This window comes from Rana temporaria, chromosome 8, assembly GCF_905171775.1.
Source record: "Rana temporaria chromosome 8, aRanTem1.1, whole genome shotgun sequence".
NCBI lineage: Eukaryota > Metazoa > Chordata > Amphibia > Anura > Ranidae > Rana > Rana temporaria.
The window spans coordinates 28,020,602-28,044,907 of NC_053496.1; the positions used below are offsets into that span (position 1 = coordinate 28,020,602).

General features: G+C 43.2%; 1 protein-coding gene across 3 annotated transcripts in view; it reads right to left on the reverse strand.

The window, feature by feature from the left end:
- FANK1 (fibronectin type III and ankyrin repeat domains 1) overlaps positions 1 to 24,306 on the reverse strand; it is a 191,319-nt gene that overhangs the window by 76,269 nt on the left and 90,744 nt on the right. For all 3 annotated transcript variants that reach the window (XM_040361432.1, XM_040361435.1, XM_040361434.1), the window contains exons 3-4: positions 23,251 to 23,375; positions 13,960 to 14,041 (exon numbers count right to left, since the gene is read on the reverse strand). In XM_040361432.1, the coding sequence (XP_040217366.1) occupies positions 13,960 to 14,041; positions 23,251 to 23,375 (207 nt within the window). The remainder of the gene's footprint in view (positions 1 to 13,959; positions 14,042 to 23,250; positions 23,376 to 24,306) is intronic.

Consider the following 24,306-nt stretch of genomic DNA (forward strand, 5'->3'; position numbering starts at 1 on the left):
CAATCACGGCTGATCACGATGTAAACAGGAACAGCCATTGATCGGCTCTTCCTCACTCGCGTCTGACAGACGCGAGGAGAGCCGATCGGCGGCTCTCCTGACAGGGGGGGTTTGCGCTGATTGTTTATCAGTGCAGCCCCCCCACGGATGCCCACACTGGACCACCAGGGAAGCCGCCAGGACCACCAGGGAAGCCCCAAGCATGTGGATGGCCAGGTAAATCCCACATGGCCATCCACATATGCAAATTGATGCCAAATATGTGCCAATCAGTGCCCACAAATGGGCACTGGTTGACACCATTATGAAAGACCTTAAATCTGTGATGCCCAGCAATGCCAGCCATCAGTGTCATCCATCAGTGCCACCTATCAGAGCCCATCCGTGCCCATCCATGCCACCTATCAGTGCCACCATAAGTACCCATCAGTGCCGCCTATTGGTGCCCATCAATGCCGCCTATGAGTGCCCATCACTGCCGCCTATAAGTGCCCATCACTGCCGTCTATGAGTGCCCATTAGTGCCGCCTATCAGTGTCCATCATCAGTGCCACCTCATCAGTGCCCGTCAGTGCCACTTAATCAGTGCCCCGTCACTGAAGTAGAAAACTTACTTATTTACAAAAAAAACAAAAAACAAAGAAAACCTTTTTTTTCAACATTTTCTGTTTTTTTTTATTTTTTTTTGCACAAAAAAAAAAAAAACGTAGAGGTGATCAAATGCCACCAAAAGAAAGCTCTATCTGTGGGAAGAAAATGATAAATAAAATGTGTTTTGGTACAGTGTAGTATGACTGCGCAATTGTCATTCAAATTGCCACAGCGCTGAAAACTTAAAATTGACTTGGGCAGGAAGGTGTATAAGTGACTGGTATTGAAGTGCTTAAAACAGTCTGGTTGACAGGTTCTCTTTAAAAAAAAAATATATATATGCGAGCCAAACAGTTTATGAATATTTGCACGTTAGCAGTGCAGACAATCTGGTACTAGTCTTGCTGCTATTTCTGAGAACTGAAGTATACAGTTCAGCTTTGAAAAGGAACAATTTTAATGATCCTTCTACAAAGGAAAGAAATACAGCATCATAAATGAGAAACCGTTCCTCATAAAACAGGAGCGTGGACAGGATTCCTCTGTGGAGTGGAAGTGGATGGAGAGGAGGCGGGGAAGGCTGTGATATATCGCTATCACATGTTAAATAATACAGAATATTCCAATGCAAAGAGCCCATCACATATTCACATGACACGGTTCACACCCATTACACTAAAGCACAAGTTCGGCATCTTGATGGCTTTCAACTGCCCCCACCAATCAAAATGTTTGTTATGCACATTAATATAGTGATTAAAATAATAAATATTCTGTAGCCCAAAAAGATCAGGCGATTTTCCCTTTGAGATTTTAATTCATCAAAAGTATGAATACAAGGGACAATGTGATATAATGAAAACACATTATCTACAAAGTGGAAGTAATGAACAGCTGTTGTATAAATGTAGAAAATCACCTGGGACTCCATCTAGTGTCACCGAGGAACGCTGCTACACTACCTGACACTCCACTGTTCCATTCAAATAATAAACATCATATCTGGTCCCCCTGTCATTATATACACTAGATTACCAAAAGTATTGGGACGCCTGCCCTCACACGCACATAAAATTAGATGGCATCCCAGTCTTCTGGCCCGTACACACGATCCGAATATCGGGCCGAAAACGATCGTCCGAGGAAGAATCGTACGATTTTCGGATCGTGTGTACACTACTTTCGAGAGCCGATCACAACAGTTCATCCGATATTATTCGATCGGACAAGTACGGAAATTTTCCTCGTACGATGTCAGATCGTACGATTTTCGTTTAGTCAGTATAGTTGTCCTCAGAAAATACAATACAAATACATCACAACACATGACATCACTTCCGGGGTTTTTTTTCTGTCGTACGAGAATTTTCGTGACTTGAATGACCCATTTCATTTTACTTGCGACTATTAAGCGAAAAAAGTTGTACGATCCATCGTACGATATTCGGATCGTGTGTATGGGCCATTAGTCTGTAGGGTTCAATATTGGGTTGGCTCACCCTTTGCACCAGTAACAGCTTTTAACAACTCTACACTTCTGGGAAGGCTGTCCACAAGGTTTAGGAGTGTGTCTAAGGGAATGTTTGACCATTCTCCCAGAAGCGCATTTGTGAGGTAAGGTACTGATGCTGAATGAGAAGGCCTGGCTCACAGTCTCCACTTCATATGATACCAAAGATGTTCTATCAAGTTGAGGTCAGGACTCTGTGCAGGTCAGTCAAGTTCCTCCACCCCAAACTCGCTCATCCATGTCTTGTTGGACCTTGTTTGTGCACTGGTGTGCAGTCATGTTGAAACCGGAAGGGATCATCCCTAAACTGTTTCCACAAAGTTGGGAGCATGAAATTGTCCAAAAGAGTTCCCTTCGCTGGAACTAAGGGGCCAAGTCCAACCTCTGAGAAACAACCCCACACCATAATCCTCCCTCCACCAAATGATTCAGACCAGTGCACAAAGCAAGGTCCATAAAGACATGCAAGAGCAAGTTTAGGGTTTAGGAACTTGACTGGCCTGCACAGTCCTGACCTCAGCCCGATCGAAGACCTTTGGGATAAATTAAAGCGGAGGCTGCAAGCCAGGCCTTGTCCACATCAGTGCCTGACCTCACAAATGCACATCTGGAAGAATGGTCAAACATTCCCGTAGACACACTCCTAAACCTTGTGGACAGCCTTCCCAGAAGAGTTGAAGCTGTTATAGCTGCAAAGAGTGGGCCAACTCAATATTGAACCCTATGGACAAAGACTGTGTAAAGGTAGGCATCCCAATACTTCTGGTAATATACCGTATTCTATTGAGGCATATATCTTAAAGCCCAACTGAGTTTATTTTTAAAAACTACCTTAGGCCCCTTTCACATTGAGGAGTTTTTCAGGCGGTAAAGCGCTAAAAATAGCGCTGCTATCCCGCCTGAAAAACTCCTGCACTGCAGACTCAATGTGAAAGCCCGAGGGCTTTCACACTGAGGCGATGCGCTGGCGGGAGACAAAAAAATCTCCTGTCAGCAGCATCTTTGGAGCGGTGAGAGGAGCGGCATGTATACCGCTCCTTCACCGCTCCTTCCCATTGAAAACAATGGGAACCGCGGCAATACCGCCCGCAATGCGCCTCTATAGAGGCGCATTGCGGGCGGTATTAACTCTTTATCGGCCGCTAGCGGGGGTTAATACCGCACCGCTAGCGGCTGATACCCGCGGCAATTCCGGCGGTATAGCGCCGCTATTTTTAGCGGCGTTATACCGCCACCGCAGCTCCCGCCCCAGTCTGAAAGGGGCCTTAGCCTCTTAGCACAAGATTTTCTCATGTGTTGAATGACAACCGGTGGCATACAACCCAGAAGAATGAACAAACACTGAATGCAGGGTGTCATGGCGCTGCCCCCTGGGCATGGTGTCCTGCACTCACAGTATACTGAGAAACAGATTGGTGCGGATGTCAAAACCATAGAGCCTCTCTCTGTGTCATCCAGGACTGCCCACCACCAGAAGACCAAAGATGAAGAGGACTTAAGAAGTATACCATAAGCCCTGCAGGAGCACGAGGGCCAGGATCTGGGGGATCAGGCCCACCGATGTCACTCCTGAGTCCTGCCTACCGGATGAGGCCAGATGTAAGATGAGTAACCTTTATTTCCGTTCTTCCAATATTGTATTGTTTTTTTTATTTTTTTTTAATATAAGAATGAATTGACCTCAGGAATGTTCCTGCCCATATTAAATCTCTCTGTACCTGCAGTTTTCTAGCAGAAGGATAACAAAATAGTTTTCAGATTTACCATGCCTGTGGTCCTATTCTGCAGAGGCTGCTGTCAACTGCACATTTCATAGCTGGCAGTTAAAAACAGGTTAGAATAATTGCAGCATCTGCTTTGTTCAGGAAAACGTACAGGTCACCCATAGCAACCACTTAATATCTGGGCCACAAGAGAAAAACACAGCAGTATGCAATTTGAATATGGTATATTATGTTTGGTACGCAATAATATAAAAAAAAAAAAACAAGCTATGGTATTTAAAAGTCGCAAGCATACTGTGCAACTTAATTTATAGCTTTATATGCCAAATACATAAAATAACATAAGCGTGATGGGTAAAACAGGCTAGAACATACAATCCGAAATGGGTCTACTACTTACAAACAAGAAGCATGCTGTAAAATTGTAATTTAAAAGGTCACAAAAACTGGTTATGAAGGTTAATTGGCAAAGTCATTGCAATGGTTCTCACCCAATGAGGAGGCTTGGCAGTACAAAAAGATCTGAAAATCTGTACAAATTCAGCAGGAAAACAACTGGTTCACACTGGTGTGTTTTGACATGTCAAATCGGCGGCATTTGCAGGCAATGACACCATCCTAATTGGTGCTATGCCGCCATCTGCAGTGCTGCACCGATTTCAAAAAGTCGTTTCTGTACTACTTTTTGCGATGTCTCTGAAATCGCGTCCAAAATCGGGACTGACAAGCAGGAGGGAAATTGTGCGAGTTCAGCTGAACTCACACGGCTTCATTCCCGCAGCCCAGTGTGAACCTGGGCTAAAGGAGGCTGTGACACTACTTGGAAAATGGGGAGGTCCCGGAACGTTCTTAAATCATAAGAAAAAAATTGTTATAGCATGGAACTGCTAAATCCTTTGGCTATCCAATTTGTTATCCATCTAAAAGCAGAACTTCACCTAAAAAGAAGTCCCACTTGTTTGCCTCCTCCTGTCCTTTTATGGCTTCGGATCGACACTCCCCCTTTACCAACAGCCTTCTGGAACACGTCACAGGTCCCAGAAGACTGCATGACCATCCGCAAAGCGCAGCACGGCTTGCACATGTGCCATCTGTGAAGCTGCAAGTCTTCACTATTGGTTTCCTATAGTTCAGATGCCAGCTAGGGACCTGAAACCCACTGAAGAATCGGCTCAGGTGAAGACAGTGCTGGATCCCTGGGCAGGCAAGTGTCCATATATTATATCATTTTTGCGGGGGGAGACTGGAGCCCCTCTTTAAAGTGTACTATTAGATATTCTTTATGTAACATGTATGCTAAGCAATGTTGAAGTATAAAGCTGGCAAAGATTAATCTAAATTGAGGTGTACTGCAGTAAAGGTGAACCATCTCTAATTATTAAAGCCAGTTTTTTTATTTTATTTGTATTGAAATAATACAATGTCAAACTTGCCTGCTCTGTGTGATGCATTTGGACAGAGAAGCCCCAATCCTTCTCTTCTCAGATCCCCCACCGGCATTCTTGGTCCTAATCCCCCAGCCACGTGCCCTTATAGAAAGCCACTTCCTATGAGGGCACTCATGCAGGCTCACTCCTGCCTGTCTGCGCCTATTGACAAAGACATAAAGGCTCGCCCCGGCCCCCTAATCATAAGATTTGATTGACAGGAGCTCCCAATGGCTCCTACTGCTATGAATCTGTCCAGTGAGGAGGGACAGAGCCACGAGAGACGCTACTCTCTTGCACATTGACGGATCGAGATTAGGTTCAGGCAACTATGGGGGGAGGGGGCGTCTGGAAGGAGGTTTCCACTGGAGAAAAAAAAACGTTTTTTACCATGCAAAGAATGCATTAAAGGGTAAGTTCACCTTTAGGCCAGGTTCACACCTATGCGAAATGAGTGCGGCTTAAACCGCATCCAATTCACAGAACATTTCAAAATACATTGTTTTCAATGAGGCTGGTTCACATATGTGCGATGCATTCGCACTGCGCATTGCCGCCAAACCGTGTGCGTCTTTTAGGCATTGCCGTGCGGCTCAGGTGCGAATTCAGGCCCATTATCTTCTATGGGTACGCAGCTGAATTCGCAGATGTGTTAATTTCTCTTCAGTATTTGTCTCATTCAGCTCAATACACTTCCCCCTCCCCTCTCCCAGGTCTCCAAATTCGCACCTGATCCGCAGCTAAAACGCAGTTGATCCGCAGAACACCTTATAGAGAAATTCGCAAAGACAACGGAGCTCCAAAACGCAACGCACTAGTGCGATTCCGGCCTTACAGAAAAATCTGTAAGGTCAACTTACACATTACGCCTTCCTCACACGATACCGCCCCCCCCAGGCCTGCTGACCTGGAGCGCGTCGACCACCCACACTGACATCGGGTCATCGCGTCGCCTCACCGGTCCAAGGCTTAGAAATCCCCTGCAAATTAATCTCCAAAACGTACATCGTCAGGAGGTACGTCAAGGAGCATTCTAATTGGTTGGCGCTATCACATGGGCGGCTCCGACCAATCGGAACCCGCGTAGCCCGTCTTGTCACCGCAGGCAAAGAGGCAAGAAAGCCTCTGAGATTTCAAATCCCCAGACTGGTAAAGCGGCTATATAGTGTTTCAGTGCAGGGGATTGCCCGGACTCCAGGTTTGCAGGCCGGGGGCGGGGGGGGGGGGGGGCACTTCCGCTCATTTGTCTCCTATCCCCCTCTTGTGATACAATTGGTACCTTTCGGGAGGGGAAGGGGGACAGGATACCTTTCCCACTTCCGGGAGTCCGGGCCGCGGCCCATGACATCACCGCGGGGCTCACTCCTCCTCCTATCGCCGGGCCAGTAGATGGGCGGGGCCTTGCGCATGTGCAGTAGGGTGCCCGGCGTGAAGCCGTAAGGCAGCAGCAGCCAGCATCGCTGGACTCCAGGACAGGTGTCATATTATTAAAAACCAGCAGCTGAAGTATGTGTAGCTGCTGGCTTTTTTTTTTGGGGGGGGGGGGGGGGGGGGACCTCTGTTTTGGGCACATAAAACCATTTTTATTTTGATTTCTTCTTTTGTTAAAGCATAACTTAATTCAGCAATACTTAGCTCTCCTTCAGTGGTCCCAGGTTCCTTGATGGCATCTTCTACCCAGCGTCTTCCAGGTCCCATCTGCATTGGTCGTCACAGGATGACATCCTGCGTATGCAGAGCTCAGTGTACATTCTAAAGAAGACTGAGAGCAGGCAGGTAGGTTTACTTTACTGCAGTAGAGACATTGCATGTCCCTTCCACAATGTCTGCGTCCTTAAAAAAATGTAAGACTTTAGTTCTGCTTTAATACAGGATTAATAAGAAAATGTACAAAGCAGTCCTGGACATCACACAGCAAGATCAGTAAGCATGATCCAGTGAGTTTAACTGACTCTAGGAAGCCTTTTAAAAGATGGTGAGATTTGTAATATTTTTAACATGTGCACTGAGATTTCCACTGTTCCATAATCTGTATGTTTCTGAAAGTTAAAAGGGAAAATGGAAGCTACAATTCCAAATTATATAATGAAACTCAAATACATTTAATCCACAAAATTGTCCCCTCTGGATGCTTTTAAGTGCCGCTGCTGAGATAATGCAAGACGAGGTCAGCATGAAAATTACAAAAGGTTACAAGCAAAACTTCTAGAAAAGTTCTGAGATGTTCCTTCTCCATATTTAAGTAAAAGCATATCAGACGGAAAGATTTAAGCTGGAAATGAAAGAGAACAAGTTCCAGGAGCGGGATGATAAGAGACTGTATATTTTTTAATCCACCTGAACCTACTACATTTTTCTTAATATACAGTGTGACTGGTGACCCTAGAGTCTAGCAATTAAAGGATAACTGTAATTTTTAAATGCTCTTTTGATTTATCCAGGGATACTAAGAAAATTAGCAAAAAATAGAAATAAAGGCCCGAATTCAGAAAGCCTGGCGTTACGCTACGCCGCCGTAACCTAGTGAGGCAGGTTCTGTATTTAGAAAGAACCTGCGCCCTAAGTTACGGCGGCGTAACGTACGAGGGCCGGCGTAAGCCCGCCTAATTCAAAATAGGAAGATGTGGGCGTGTTTTATGTTAATTCAGTGTGACCCCACGTAAATGACGTTTTTAACGAACGGCGCATGCGCCATCCGTGGACGTATCCCAGTGCGCATGCTCCAAATTACGCCGCAAAGCCTCATTGGTTTCGACGTGACCGTAACTTACGCAAAGCCCTATTCGCGAACGACTTACGCAAACGACGTAAACGACGCAAAATTCAACGCTGGCCCGACGTTCATACTTAACATTGGCTACGCCTCATATAGCAGGGGTAACTTTACGCCGGAAAAAGCCTTACGTAAACGACGTAAAAAAATGCGCCGGCCGGACACACGTTTCTGAATCGGCGTATCTACCTAATTTGCATATTCTACACGTAAATCTCTGGAAGCGCCACCTAGCGGCCAGCGTAAATATGCAACTAAGATACGACGGCGTAAGAGACTTAAGTCAGTCGTATCTTAGCCAAATTTCGGCGTATCTTGCTTTCTGAATACAGAAAGAAGATACGCCGGCGCATGCTAGAATTTAAGCGGCGTATCAATAGATACGCCAACGTAAATTGTTTCTGAATCCGGGCCAAAACCTTTTGGTGTCCTTTTTTTTCCCTGTGATTTGAAAGCAGTCATCCTAGTCTCACTCACTCTATTGTTTACATTCAGCTTGTATGCACTCAATTTTCAGATCAGAACTTTGGCCTGTTTCACATGGGCTTCAGCTTATATTATTATTATACATGCTTTATATAGCGCAGTTCACGCAGCACTTTACAATGTAGAGAGGGGACAGTACAATTACAATACAGTTCAATACAGAAGGAATAGGAGGGCCCTGCTCATGCAGTTTACAATATAAAGGGGAACTAAAAACATGTAACATGTAAAAATATTTAAAATGTCGCCTATGGGGATTTTTAAGTAGCGATATTTTGGCGCCATTCCACGAGCGTGTGCAATTTTGAAGGGTGACATGTTGGGTATCTATTTACTCGGTGTAACTTCATCTTTCATATTATGCAAAAACATTGGGCTAACTTTACTGTTTGTTTGTTTTTAAGCACAAAACGTTTTTTTTTTAAAAAACGCATTTGAAAAATTGCTGCGCAAATACCGTGCAAGATAAAAAGTTGTAATGACCGACATTGTATTCTCTAGGGTCTTTGCTAAAAAAGCATATATAATGTTTTGGGGATCCATGTAATTTTCTAGCAAATAAATTATGATTTTTACATGTAGGAGAGAAATGTCAGAATTGGCCTGGGTGCTCCAGAACGCCTGAAGGTGCTCCCTGCATGTTGGGCAGGGCCGCCATCAGGAATTATGGGGCCCCTTACACAGCTTCGGGCATGGGCCCCCTGGAGCAGAGAACCGGGGGGGGGGGGTGCTGCCGCCTGAAATTGAGAAGGGGGGCTGCCATCCGGGCCCCTTATAGGTGTACTGCCTGTACCCCCCTGATGGCGGCCCTGATGTTGGGCCTCTCTATGTGGCCACGCTGTGTAAAAGTCTCACAAATGTGGTATCACCATACTCAGGAGTAATAGCAGAATGTGTTTTGGGGTGTAATTTGTGGTATGCATATGCTGTGTGTGAGAAATAACCTGCGAATATGACAATTTTGTGGGGGAAAAAAAAGAATTGTGGGAAAAAATGACAACTTCAAAAAACTCACCATGCCTCTTTCTAAATACCTTGGAATGTCTTCTTTCCAAAAAGGGGTAATTTGGGGGGGTATTTGTACTTTTCTGGCATGTTAGGGTCTCAAGATATGAGATAGGCCGTCTGTACTTCAGGTGTGATCAATTTTCAGATATTGACACCATAGCTTGTGGACTCTAAAACTTTCACAAAGACCAAATAATATACACAAATTTGGGTTATTTTTACAAAAGATATGTAGCAATATAAATTTTGGCCAAAATTTATGAACAAAATTACTAATTTTCAAAATTTTATAACAGAAACAAGAAAAATTCTATTTTTTTTTTACAGAATTTTCAGTCTTTTTTCTTTTATAGCGCAAAAAAGGGATTAAATACCACCAAAATAAAGCTCCATTTGTGTGAAAAAAAGGACAAAAATTTCATATGGGTACAATGTTGTATGACTGAGTAATTGTCATTCAAATTGTGAGAGCACCGAAAGCTGAAAATTGGTCTGGTTAGGAAGGGGGTTTAAGTGCCCAGTTGTCAAGAGGTTAAAGCATACGGATTTTTTAAGTGGAACCCAACTCTTGCTATTAACATTCATTTATTTTAAACCTTATGCTGCTAGGCATAGTAAAGATACATTTCTTTAGTTGCTTCCTGGTTTCTGGCCTAGGTTAAAATTAAGTCATTAATTCCAGGATTCTTCATGGGCATTTTTTCTTTTTTTTCATCTGGAGGTGGGATTTTCTCAGCTAAGCACAACCTCTGTTCTGTCTGCATGCCTGAGCTCAGGGCGGATAGATTCCAGGAAATAAATGTTACACCATAAAGTAATTTTCATTGTTGGCATTATGGTTGCCCTCAAAGGGCCAGCTGTATCTGTAAAACTAGATGTCCAAAGCACCTCACGCCCATTACATCAGATGCCAGCCCCCCCTGTCATCAGAAGTCAAGAGTCTCTAATCCTCCCTTACATCACAGTGCACCACCTTACCTTGTTCTGCTGCAGGGAAGAAGCTGGGGCAGAGCTGGGAAGCAGAACGTGCAGAGTCTGGAGGAGGAGCAGAGGGCTGGAGTCTGCTGAATGGCGAGACCGGGGAAGGTAGAGAGGGGGGGGTGCTACGGCTTCACAGAGAGGCGCCGGTTCTGTAGGAGGAGTTATGTCTTCCTCTCCGCTACCGACTGCTATGCTAAGCTAGATAGGGGGTAAGGCAGATACGAGCCTCTCTGTGGCTGCATGGAGGATTGCAGGATCTGGTGCATTAGTTCTGTTCTCCTCTCTGTCGCCGAATGCTGAGACAAAGTGAGGACACCTATGAGGGGGTTTCCATAGCTACAGAAGAGGTGCAAGGGCTGGATTCGGGCCCCGGGCCTTGTGTTTGACACATGTGTGTTACATGAATCATTTGCCCTTAATAAAGATGGCCATGGCTAGAAATGTAAGGGGTAGTTTTCCAAATAGAATTTTCTATGAATAAAAAGGAAATGGCATTTTCAGTTTTGTGGTTCTCAGATACATTTTATTTAAAAAGTACAAAGTGTGGGGGTTGCTTTAGATAAAGTGACATGCACTTAGGGTAGATTCACACCTATGCAGTTTTAGTGCTTTAGTGCATTTTGCAGAATTGCACTACAGTCCATGTAACGTGGTTTCCTATGAAACACGTTCTGCAAAAAGCACAAAAAATGCATAGGTGTAAATCCAACCTTAGGGGTACTTGGCAAATATCTGATGTAACACAGACAAGCATAATATAATAATGTTGAGGAACACTGGACTACATGATGCCATTGAAAACTGCCAAGTTGGCTTGAAAATCTTTGAAAACAAAAATATTCCAGACAACAGGATCAATATTTTAAAAAGCAATTCTAGGCAACAAGTAGAAGCATTCAGCGAATGGAGATTATTATTTAGTAAATATACAGTAACTGTGATTGGGTGTATTTACTAGACAAGCGAGTGGGTGTGTGGGATTAGGAAAGTTTTGTTTTATTGCCTTGTATTGGACTTTACAGCAGAATTCCCATTAAAAAAAAGCATAGCCCAGCAGTGTTAAAAATTAAAAAAACATCTTTCACAACAATACTCATCTTAAGCCCCCAAAATCTTCACACCAGAAGATTCACTTCTTCAACAAAGAGTAGTTCTCTTACGGCCGTACTTCCTGACCACGCTTCACATATATCTGGTGCAGAAAACGCAACAAAATCCTACACGTTTCCAACACTGCATTGAAATCGCACTCCATTCATGCAATCTGCCACAGGTGTCAATATTAAATTAATGACATCCCAAAACAGGTTGCAAAACACAGTGTGATTGCAAAAATTGTGAACACCCATGTGATCCGATTCCAGTGCGTTAAAAAAAAAAAAAAAGACGCCTTTTTCGCACGGATTGCTATGAGAGACGCATTTTGGCCGAAGGAGTGCTGAAAACATCTCCCTTGCTGCAAGAGGTTATCTCATCTACCACATGTACACATTTCAGCCTGCTAGGGAAACCTTTGTTACCCTTGTTAAACACTATGGCCCGGATTCACAGACAGCGGCGCACATTTATGCCGCCGTAGCATATCTGCTGTACGCTACGCCGACGCAGCGCAGAGAGGCAAGCATGGAATTCACAGAGCACTTGCTCCCAAAACTGTGCTGGGTTTCCTAGGCGTAAGCCGGCATAGGTGGAAGTGGGCGTGAGCCATGCAAATGAGGCGTGACCCCCATGCAAATGATGGGCCTGAGCGCCAAACAGATACGTATAACAAACGGCGCATGCGCCGTTCTGTGGACGCATCCCAGTGCGCATGCTCAAAACCACGTCGGAACAACTGCCTAAGATACGCAAGATCACTGCCTACGGCGTAGCCTACGCCCAGCCATATTCACGTCCTACGTAAAATATGCCAGCTTGAGTTCCCTGGTGCAGACCTTTGCATGTTTGCTGCTGGGTTACACCTCCTTTATGGGGCTTAACTTTACGCCGTACGTACAACTTACGCGCACCAGTCGTAGCATGCGTCGGGCGCAAGTACGATCGTGAATCGGCGTATCTCCCTCATTTTCATATTTGAATAGAAAATCAATGGGAGCGCCACATGCGTCCAGCGTAAATATGCGCCCACTCTACGCCGGCGTAGGCAAGTTACGTCGGTGGAATGAAGCCTGTTTTTAGGCGTATCTTAGTTTTGTGGGCCCGGCGCACAGATACGCTGCGTAAGTGCAAATATGCGCCGTCGTATCTCGAGATACGCTGCGTAAGTGCAAATATGCGCCGTCGTATTTCGAGATACGTCGGCGCAAATGCTTTGTGAATCCGGGCCCACATCTTTACACTGTATTAACCATACACCAATGTGTTTAGTGACTCGGGCTGTAACTATATGTGTCAATTACTTGCACTTCATCCTTTAGTAACTTCAGACCAGGAAAGGGTAAAGTTTCAAACGTTTTACTTGAAGAATAAGTCAACATGATGACATTCACAGGTAACAGTTTGAGGTAAAGTACAGACATTTCCCTAACATCACCAACTCCGACTTGTGGATGCTCCAGCATACCTGCATAGGTAAGAGTCGATCTTTGGCAGAACCCAGGATTTAAATCTTTAGGTAGGACTGCAAGTTCCAGCAATCCTCCATCTTGTAGGCTTGTAGGCTCTCTGCCTTTCCTCCCATACAGACTATTTGTGTGTGACTTCTCTCTCACACCTGCTCAACAACCATGGACCTGGACTCCCTGTCCCTTTTATAGCACACAGGACCGGAAAGGTCGTACCCAAGAAAAACCACCAAGACAGAAAACCTGGGAGTGCAATTACCCCTAACTGCCCCCTGAGGCAGCAGTACCCACTACCTGCCTACAGGTAGGGGGGAGGAGGAATTTGTTACTATAGGGGTAGATTTTGTCTAATTTCTGGTGCTGGGCTTTAAAAAAATTACCTAATTGAAGGAAGGCACCAAATGTTTTGTAACTCAGGAGGAACTATATATATATATAAAAAAAAATATTTGTTACACTATTCATCTGTCAAGATCTGTACAAGTTTTCAATTAAAGCTTTCTCCGATCAGCAAGATGTCATTTGGATCAAGTCACTGTCTGCCAATGCTGCTGAGATTGTGAGTTATAGCTATCCCTCCAAAACTGCATCAGTTATAGAGATCACGTTTGCAAAGCTTAGATAGGGGAGGCAGAACAAAGCTCTTCTATACTTATTAAGGTTTAGAATTATAATTTTGACTGTAAAATACCTTCAACTTGTTACAGCACAAATCTATCTTATCATAAATGCATTTGTGCAACATCTTGATGAAGCACAAATAGAGGGAAAATTTGAAAGAAAAATAGTTGAATCTGAGCTGGAGGGCACTGCATTCACAACCAGAAATTAGGAATTCAATTTGTGCGATATGGAAAACAGTGAGTAATGGTGAATGTTTTGCAGAATTACTGACCCACTCTGGAGTATATTTATGATGGCTCCTTCATCATCCATATTGACAGCTCGATGAAGATGTTTTCCATTCATTGGTTCTCCTAGAAGACACACAAATACCTGACAGTTAAAATGGAACACAACAAAGACATTTTTTTTGCTTGTTTTGGATAGTGTGGGGAGGGTTAGATCCTTTCCCAAGATTTTACTGCTGTCTGTATCCCCATTATTATTCCCTCATTTCCTGTCCGAGTGGCAAAGTCGTCATCAGTACAGGAAGTGGAGGAAAATCTTTATCGGGAACAGAGGCAACAATAAAAAAATAAAAAGCTGATGGTGGTTCAGGTTTCTACCACTCCCCATCAGGACCTACACCGCAATGAAACCAGACTCTTCCCTAAGCTATGAAAGGAAAAAGGTTCTGTCTGGAGTTCGATTTAAAGAGGAGTGCCAGTCTGAAAAAAAAAAAAAAAAAAAAAAAAGAAATGTCAGCAGCTACAAATACTGACTTTTAATATAAGAAGATTTTAATATATCCCACAATGTTGGCACGCCCAGCCGATTCATCAATCAGCTTCGCGAGCAGGCGCCGGCATCTGTAGTAATGGAAACAAGAAGTGAAGCCAATGCGGCTCCAGAGCCTGTCTCCTACTGTGCATGCGCGAGTCGCGCTATGCTCTCTAAATGGTCTCGCCGTGTTCTGGGACCTCTGTGCGGGGCTGGAAATGTTGTAGATCGCACCGAAAGTGGAAGCGGGTACCTGGTCAAAACCAGCTACCACTACCCCCTCCCCCCAAAAAGTGCCAAATGTGGCAGAGGAGGGGGGGGGGTTGATCTGCCAGAAATCCAGAAAGCCCCTAACTTCCTATAGTGAGTTCCCAACACTGCTTTTTAGCCCTGTCAGATCTCCCCTGCTGAATTACTACAGCACACTGCTCTGTTACGTAGATGGGAAGAAGTTTTCTGTACACCAGCAGAGAAAAACTCAGCAGAGAAGAACTCAGACACAGGCAAAGGTGCATTTTGCAGATGTCTAATTTTTGAGACAGAGAATGGAGATTCTCTGCAGCCTTAATGTTACATAGTTAGTCAGGTTGAAAAAAGACACAGGTCCATCAAGTTCAACCATAAAAAATAAAATAAAGGCTGCAGAAGGAGGTTAAGCCTGGACGGGGGGGGGGGGGGGGGGGGGGGCTATATACAGAAGCGAATCCCATGCATTTTCCTCCTGTAGTCGCTGAATGCCAGCTTTTAGCGTATGCAGGAGGAACATATATAGATTGGTTACAGTAAATTCTGCCGGTGCTCCTGTCCTGGGGTAAAACCTAATGTTGCAGGAAGTCTGCATGGGCCCCTGGACCCCTCAAGCTCCACCAATGCTCCCAACTGTCCCTGATTTCGATGGACTTGTCCCTCATTTTGGTCTGATCTACAGTGGGGCAAAAAAGTATTTAAAATAAATATATATAATCCCGCGCTTAGGAATGGAATAAGCGAAGGCTGCTGCCCCCCCTAATAGAGTCCCCCAAAGGGGATGCTACAAAGATAATAAAGAGTGAAAATGGGGGTGGTGGCACCGCCTCCCCTACAATCAAGGGAAGAGGGGATCCTCACAGGAACCTCCTGAAGTGTAGGCTATAGTGAAATGTTAAGTGTACAGAATATCCGTGTTAGTTGATACCTTCATGTTAGTTGATACCTTATACCCAATAAGGCGTCTAAAAAAATTGTGAATAATATTAAAATTAAGTTAGAAATAAAGATAAACCTATACCCTTAATCAGTGGTATTAATAAGGAATCCAGTGAGTGGGGACCCATGTGGGGGAGCACCGTAACCACTGCGAGATCACCTGTTGTGTTCTAGAAACACTTTTCACTGTAAGAAATTGCACCAATTCAAATGTTGATCAATGGAACCTCAATACTTTCTTTCACTATTTCCTTTATTTGCAAATGATTTTTGATTTTTTCACTTCGGATTGTTTTTTATGGTTATATATGAGTCACATAGTAGCAATCATACATTATGTATGATCATATGGTACATATTGCACATAGGATTGCTGCACTCACGGGACTTTATAACACTATTGCACAATAAGTCCTATTAGCAGGGCTGCTATTGTTTGGATTCCTTATTAATACCACTGATTAAGGGTATAGGTTTATCTTTATTTCTAATTTCATTTTAATATTATTCACATTTTCTTTAGATGCCTTATTGGGTATAAGGTATCAACTAACACGAAGGTATCAACTAACACGGATGTTCTGTACACTTGACATTTCACTATAGCCTACACTTCAGGAGGTTCCTGTGAGGATCCCCTCTTCCCTTGATTGTAGGGGAGGCAGCGCCACCACCCCCATTTTCGCTCTTTAATAAAAATATTTAGTCAGCCACCAATTGTGCAAGTTCTCCCACTTAAAAAGATGAGAGGCTTGTAATTGTCATCATAGGTATACCTCAACTATGAGAGACAAAATGAGGAAACAAATCCAGACAATCACATTGTCCATAACAGACTTTCAACTCCCTCCAAAGGTTTTCTATGGAGTTGAGATCTGGAGACTGGCTAGGCCACTCCAGGACCTTGAAATTCTTCTAACGAAGCCACTCCTTTGTTGCCCGGGCGGTGTGTTTGGGATCATTGTCATGCTGAAAGACCCAGCCACGTTTCATCTTCAATGCCCTTGCTGATGGGAGGAGGTTTGCACTCAAAATCTCACGATACATGGCCCCATTCATTCTTTCATGTACACGGATCAGTCACCCTGTTCCCTTTGAAGAGAAACAGCCCCAAAGCATGATATTGTCACCCAAATGCTTCACAATAGGTATGGTATTCTTTGGTTGCAACTCAGCATTCTCTCTCCTCCAAAAAGTTGTGTTTCTACCAAACAGTTCTACTTTGGTTTCATCTGACCATATGACATTCTCCCAATCCTCTTCTGGATCATCCAAATGCTCTCTAGCAACCTCAGACGGGCCCAGACATGTACTGGCTTAAGCAGGGGGACACTGCAACGGAATGGTCCGTGGGACCCAGAAGCTCTTGAAAAGTATGAGATACTCCTGTTTCAGCTTCACCGATGACTCTTATCTCTAAAATCATGTCCACTAGGGGCATATGATGACTGAGAAATGATATCTTGGATTGCTTTAACATGGGTCTGTAATTCACAATATATTCCAGGATATCTGTAAGAACTATTTACAGGTTGTTGATTCTGAACTCAACAGGTTAATTGAAAGAGTGACTCATTTAATGTGGGAACACATACTGTAAGGCCTCGTACACACGACCGGATCTATCCGCTGGGATTGATCCGCGGATCAGTTCCAGCAGACAAATCCGGTCGTGTGTACGGCCTAGCGGACATTTTTCGGCTGAGATTTATCCAGCCGACGGATTTCCAGCGGATAAAAATTTCTTAGCATGCTAAGAAATTTATCCGCTGGTATCCAGTCCAGCGGACTGATCCGGTCGTCTGTACAGACTCACCGGATCAGTCCGTCCGTTCCCCTCCATCGCATGCGTCGTAATGATTCAACGCATGCGTGGAAGTACTTACCTTCCAGCGTCGCGCACGTCGCCGCATCATCGTCGCGGAGACGGCGCGACACATCACCGCGGATGTATTCCGCGCGGATTTTGATCCGATGGTGTGTACAAGCCATCGGATCAAAATCCGGAGGAGGAATCTCCGCTGGAAACGGTCCGGCGGACCGTTTCCAGCGGAGATCACCTCGTCTGTACGAGGCCTTAGGTGTTAATGTCGTCTGTTGTGATGTTAATGAATCTAGTATGGCTTCTAAGGATCTGTCATTGTGTTGTGCTAATTGACCCTGTATTGTGTGAAGGTCTATTGATTATAATGTGTGTATTGCAAGTTAACAGACAGTCTAAAGGTCAGATGTCGGACTTATCAGTTGTAGTTAATTAGCTCATGTAAATTATGTCAGAACCGGCGTCAGAATGTCTGACTAAAAGATGTGTATTGAGGAAGCTCGTTAGGAACCATTGTATAATGTTGTGGGTGGAGTTGGGTCATTGTTCATTTTGGTTACTAACTGTATATAAGAGCCTGATTTTCTCTGTAAAGGGTCTATTCGTTTTGAACCTCAAACAGAGCTGTGTCTCGTTACTGAAGAAAAGCTCAGTCGTTCACGAATTTGTGCGTTTAAAGGTCACCACATCCCTTGTAAATATAGGAAAAAACAGAATATGCCCCAAAGGGTGGGACTTTACAAGTGACCATAAACGAAGTAACAATTGTATAAAAAGTAGCAAATTTTATTAATTACACATAGTATACCAATTGTATCAAAAATATGTACATCATGAATACAAATCATTCAAATACGTAATTGAACAGGAAACACAAGGCTGCTTAGAGTCACACCCAACAGCTGTTTCGGAAATTCTCCCTTCTTCAGGGGATTTATAGACAATAAGATCAAAGATATCTAAAAGATAAATACACAATTTACATTAATACAGATCATTTCAAATATACACAACAATAAAAAAAAAAAAAAAAACGTGTCTCGTTACTGGGGGAATTCCTATGGGTCGTGTTCGCCGGATTGTGGAGTGTCGATAGCGGTCTTGGGTTTGGAATGGAATATCTTAAACGGCGTTAACCCCTGTCTTATTTGGGGTTCCGTTACAGACACGTCTGGCACTGCAGGATCTGAGTCCCTGGCGGCGTAGTGTATTACTGGTGCTAGCCTTTGTTACGTTGGTCCCAGCTCTCTGCAGGTCATTCACTAGGTCCCACCGTGTGGTTCTGGGATATTTGCTCACGGTTTTTGTGATCATTTTAACCCCACGGGGTGAGATTTTGCGTAGAGCCCCAGATCAAGGGAGATTATCAGTGGTCTTGTATGTCTTCCATTTTCTAATTATTGCTCCCACAGTTGATTTCTTCACACCAAGCTGCTTGCCTATTGCAGATTCAGTCTTCCCAGCCTTGTGCAGGTCTACAATTTTGTTTCTGGTGTCCTTCAACAGCTCTTTGGTCTTCACCATAGTGGAGTTTGGCGTGTGACTGAAGTTGAGGTACAGAGAAAATCAGGCTCTTATATACAGTTAGTAACAGGTAATGATTCTTAAAGAAGAAGATACAGGTCTGTGAGAGCCAGAAATCTTGCTTGTTTGTAGGTGACCAAATACTTATTTTCCACCATAATTTGCAAATAAATTCTTTACAAATCAGACAATGTGATTGTCTGGATTTGTTTCCACATTTTGTCTCTCATAGTTGAGGTATACCTATGATGACAATTACAGGCCTCTCTAAACTTTTTAAGTGGGAGAACGTGGACAATTGGTGGCTGACTAAATACTTTTTTGCCCCACTGTATATAGTTGTATATAAAATTCACAAGGTGTTTCCCAATGCTAAACCTTTCATCCAATTTCGAAATTGCTGCATTTATACATTTCAAAACCCAGTATAAAAGGAATAATAGTGGTAAAAAAACAACAACAAAAAAACAACACTTGTGGGTTTAACTAATCATTTTTTTATAATACTCTTTAAGGGGGTGTGTCCTATGCCTGCATACTTTTGCCAATAGGTGTTCCTCATTCCCATCTCAAAAAGTTGGGAGGTATTTCTTTGTCACCTCACTACAGAAAGTTAGTAGCTCACTGAATTTCTGGCAGATCAATGGTAGTTTTTGTACTTGTGGGGTTTTTAGTAGTGAAAAACATTGGAAAATGCACATGTATTGTAGCGATGTAATTAAAAAAAAAAATTGTAATTACACAAAGAAAATAAAATTACAGCCTGTTCTGATAGCACTAAAAATCCACAAGATATACAAAACAAAAATGTTAGAGCCTGGTTCATATCTGTGCAGTGCACTTTGGGTGTGTGGTGTTTTACATGAATTATAGGTGGGCTACCATTGAATGCTGTAACATGCATTTTGGTTAAAGTGATCACAATAAAGCACTTTTTCTTTCATTGACAGAACCCTCCATGCTTTGTTTTGTTTAGAAATAACTTTAAAAAAACACTCCCCTGGCTGATGATTCATATAACATTTACTTCCTTAGCTCAGGCATGCAGGCAGGAGGGAGGGTGTGCTTAGATGAGAAAACCCCCATTCACTCCCCTTCTCCATATGAAAGAAAAAAAAATGCCCATAAGTCTCTTGGGATGTATGACATAATTTTGGCCTAGGCCATAAACCAGGAAGCAACTGAAGAAATGTAAAAAAAACACAACAAAAAAAATAAAAAAATGAAAACACAAGTAAATATAATATACTTCCGATCCATTTCCTAATGCTAGCAGCATAAGGATCAAAATAGTTCATTTTGATTTAGAGAGCTTAGTTCCGTTTTAAGGCACCACACGGAGGTCCACCCTAAAAAAAAAAAAAAAAAAAAATAGCCAAAAAGGCTACAAAAAAAAATGTGGACAAAAATATAAAAAGTTTATTTAAAGTTAGCAGCTACAGTGTTTGTAGCTGCTGATTTTTAAATGTTTTTATTTATTTTTTAACACCGGACCTCCGCTTTAAAATGCATGTAAAAAACGCAAAAGTGACTGAACAGGGCCAAACTGTGGAAAACAATCGCAAATATAAACAGCTCGACTTATTAATATATAAATAACGTCATTTATACTGCAGCGTTGTGCATTAAAACACGACAACCAATCAGAAACCTTTCTTGGCTGAGCAGATAAAGAAAGGACACTCTGTCACTACTGTCTGTACCGTATTATTAATCTCGCTAGTTTTACAGTTTCCCATTAGGAAAGTCTATATCGTACTGAATATAGCTGAAACCAGTATTACCACGGTGAAAGTATGGCGAGAAGGAATTTAATCTGAGTGTTGCAGCACTTTAAGCAATCTGCTGCAGTTCTTGAAAAGGTATTGTGCCTGAGCTGCTGGATTCTAAAATTCCATCATGTGAGCTATCTAAATCCGCTTTCATTCCATTTTATATGCTTTTTCCCCTTCTAAGCTACAAATCTATTTAAGAGAGAGATATATTAATGTCTTTTTTAGACAGATGATGTTTCTGAACTGGGGAAGAGTATGTTTTACAGCACAGTATTCTATTGTGCCAGCAAATCCTGCAGAACACATCCAATATTCCCCGGAAACACAATTCAGCATTTGTACGAAGTGGAACATAGCGCTATTTATGATGGGTTTGCCTTTTTTTCCTACAATGGCTGAAGTATGTGGAGATATGTAGCCCAGAAAGCTATGCGCTTTTCATAACTACACCAAAATGATAAAATAGAAAGGAAAGGATAAAATGATGGAAGCAAAATAGGATTTTCATTACAGAGATTTAACATTCCACTGAAAGCTCTTCAGATTTTTGGTTAGCGTATGATTGGTTGTTGGCTTATAAGGCTAGTAGATATGGACTAGATATAGACTAGTTACTGTCCTATATCTGGCATTTTATGGGCAGGGACAAGCTTTCTCGCTCCTTCCTTGCTGTCTGTGGTCAATTTAAAGCCCAACTTCTGGAGTTAGACAAAATCTTCCCTTGCAGTGCATCCCGTCCCCAACACTGCAATTGCTCATTAGACTCCATTCACACTTGCCCAACTTCAAAGTCGCACGATTTCCAATGAGACTTTGGAGTTGCGCAAGTGTTGTAACTTTCATCCAACTTTACACACTCTGGATCAAAGTCACATCGAAGTTGCATCAAAGAAGTGCAGGCACCTTTTCATGGTTGCTGTGACCTTAAGTTGCACAGATTTGAACAGGTGCCATTGAAAAGAATGGGCCAAGACTTATCATGCAACTTTGATGTCCACAGTCGCATGACAAGTCTTAGGCCTAGTACACACGAGAGGATCCATCCGCTGGAATTGATCCGCGGACCGGCTCCAGCGGATAGATCCCCTGGTGTGTACGATCCAGCAGATCTGTTTCCGCGGATTTTTATCCCCTGGGATGGATTTCCAGCGGATAAAAATTTTAAACATGCTTTAAAATCTATCCGCTTGAATCCATCCCAACGGATTGATCCGCTGGTCTGTACAGACTCACTGGATCAATCCGTCCGAATCAATCCCCCGCATGCGTCGTAATGATTCGACGCATGCGTGGAATTCCTTATATGACGGCCTTCGCGCACGTCGCCGCGTCATCATCGCGGCGACGGCGCGACACGTCATCGCGACGGGATTTCGGCGCGGATTTCGATCCGATGGTGAGTACACTCCATCGGATCAAAATCCTCGGAAATCCTCGAGAGGATTTATCTGCGGAAACGGTCCGGTGGACCGTATCCGCGGATAAATCCTCTCGTGTGTACTAGGCCTAACAAGTGTGAATGGAGCCTTAAATAGGAGCTCCTCCAAAAAAAAAATTAAAGTTAGCAGCTACAAATATTGTAGCTGCTGACTATTAGTATAAGGACACTTACCTGTCCAGGGATCCAGCGATGTCCTCACCCAAGCCAATTCTTCAATTGGCTTCAGGTGCAGGCACCGGCATCTCAATAAGGAAAACAGGAAGTGAAGCCTTGCAGCTTAACGGTCGGTTTTCTACTGCCGCACTGTGCCTTGTGAATGGACCTATGCTTCAATAGTCCAACGCCCACAAGCTACCTCATTGGTATCTTCTCCCTGGCTTCTTCCAGGTGGCAGTCTTTTGCTGTCATGATTGGCTGGTGCAGGATAATGTCACTCCCACACATGCAAAAGGAGTGCAAAGGTTAAAATAAAAAATAAAAAAAGCCAACCATTGATGCAAACAGTGTTTTAGAAAACGAAATGTCATTCAGTTAGGGGATATGCCTACTTTAAAGCGGTATTAAACTGCGGCATTGATTGTGGGGGGTCCCCGAGGGAGGGGGGTCCCCTGCAAGGCAACTACATAAAGTGCTAGTATGCATCGTCAGGAGTTACGGCCGCAGCACAGCAGCATTGGTATATCGTTCCTTTTGAGCGCATATGCAGGTGACGTTATTTGCTGCTGCTCACTAGAATATATACTAAGCGGTGTACATTTAGAGGATATTCATTTCACCCACAGATAAGCTTTCTAATAAGCTTACCTGTGAGCAAAAAAACAATGGGAGGGTTTACTACCACTTTAAAAGAAACCTGTGCTAAGAGAATTATGTTGGCTGTCATTGCTGGCCTCCTGTCAGTCAGGCAACTAGTATTTCCAAAAAGAGATCAGCAACGACCAGCCATGTACTGTTAAAAAGTAGGGGGTGGGGGGATGCAAGTGGAAACACCCAGGTTGTGTGACTCTAATTTTCCCAGAAAATGGCTTTATTTAGAACCACTGTATTTCAACATACTTGTAGTGGAGACGGAGACGAGTGGACTGTATGCACATTCACCATTAAACTTCGTAACTTTTAGTCTGAACCTGTAGGTAGAGCTGGGCTCTAATCCTTCCACAACATGTTTCCGAGAAAATCCCCTGAAAGAGAAGAATACATTGATAATGCAATTTATAAATCACAGGACAGCAATGAAACGCTTATAGAGGCCGATTAATAAATAAAGAACATTTCAGCTGTTGGTTACAGCAAGCAATCAAAATCCAGGTTACGTTCTTTTAGGGCCAGTTCACACCACATGCAGTCCAGTGCATCAAAAACACATGGAAAGTAGGTTATATGGTTTTCAAAGGCATAGTTCACATTAATGCTTGCAGTTCCAGTGCGTTCCAGTTCTAGAAAAAAAGTACCTGCACTGGACTGTACTGGAACGCTGTAAAATGCATCAAAAACGCACTGGTACGCACCTAAATGCACCAAAAAAACACACTGGAACACACTTGTCTTTATTCAAGGTTAATAAAAAAAAGAGGGTAAAAAAAAAAAAAAAAAGCACTGGACTGCATAAAAACTTACCAAAAACGCACTGGAAAGCATCAAAAACGTGCATTCAAAAAAGCACCTGGAATGCATCCGGATTGCGTTTCTATGGTGTGAACTGGCCCTTAGTAAAGTTGGTCATCAAGGCAATAGAACACAACCCGACCACCAAAGTGATATGGACTTTGCCTAAGTAGTTTCAAAGATAACAGTGCTAAAGTACTTCTGTTAGTCTTCAAACACAAACACATTGCCGCCGTGAAGCCCTCTTGCATTAAAACACTGGTCTGCACGTGGGGCCTAAAATGCTAACAAAATGTATCTCTGATCCCTGTTGAAAATTAAGTCCCACCAAAGTGTTATTCAAGTTTCAAATACCAGAGATTTGCTGCCCACTGAGGTTCTGGCATTAAATATTTGAAGGTGCAAGTGGACATTGTTTTTACACCCACGGAGTCTTGCATTTCACACTTATTTTTACAAGTAAACTGAGCTTATATAGGGAAATACACGAGGGCCTAGGCCACTTAC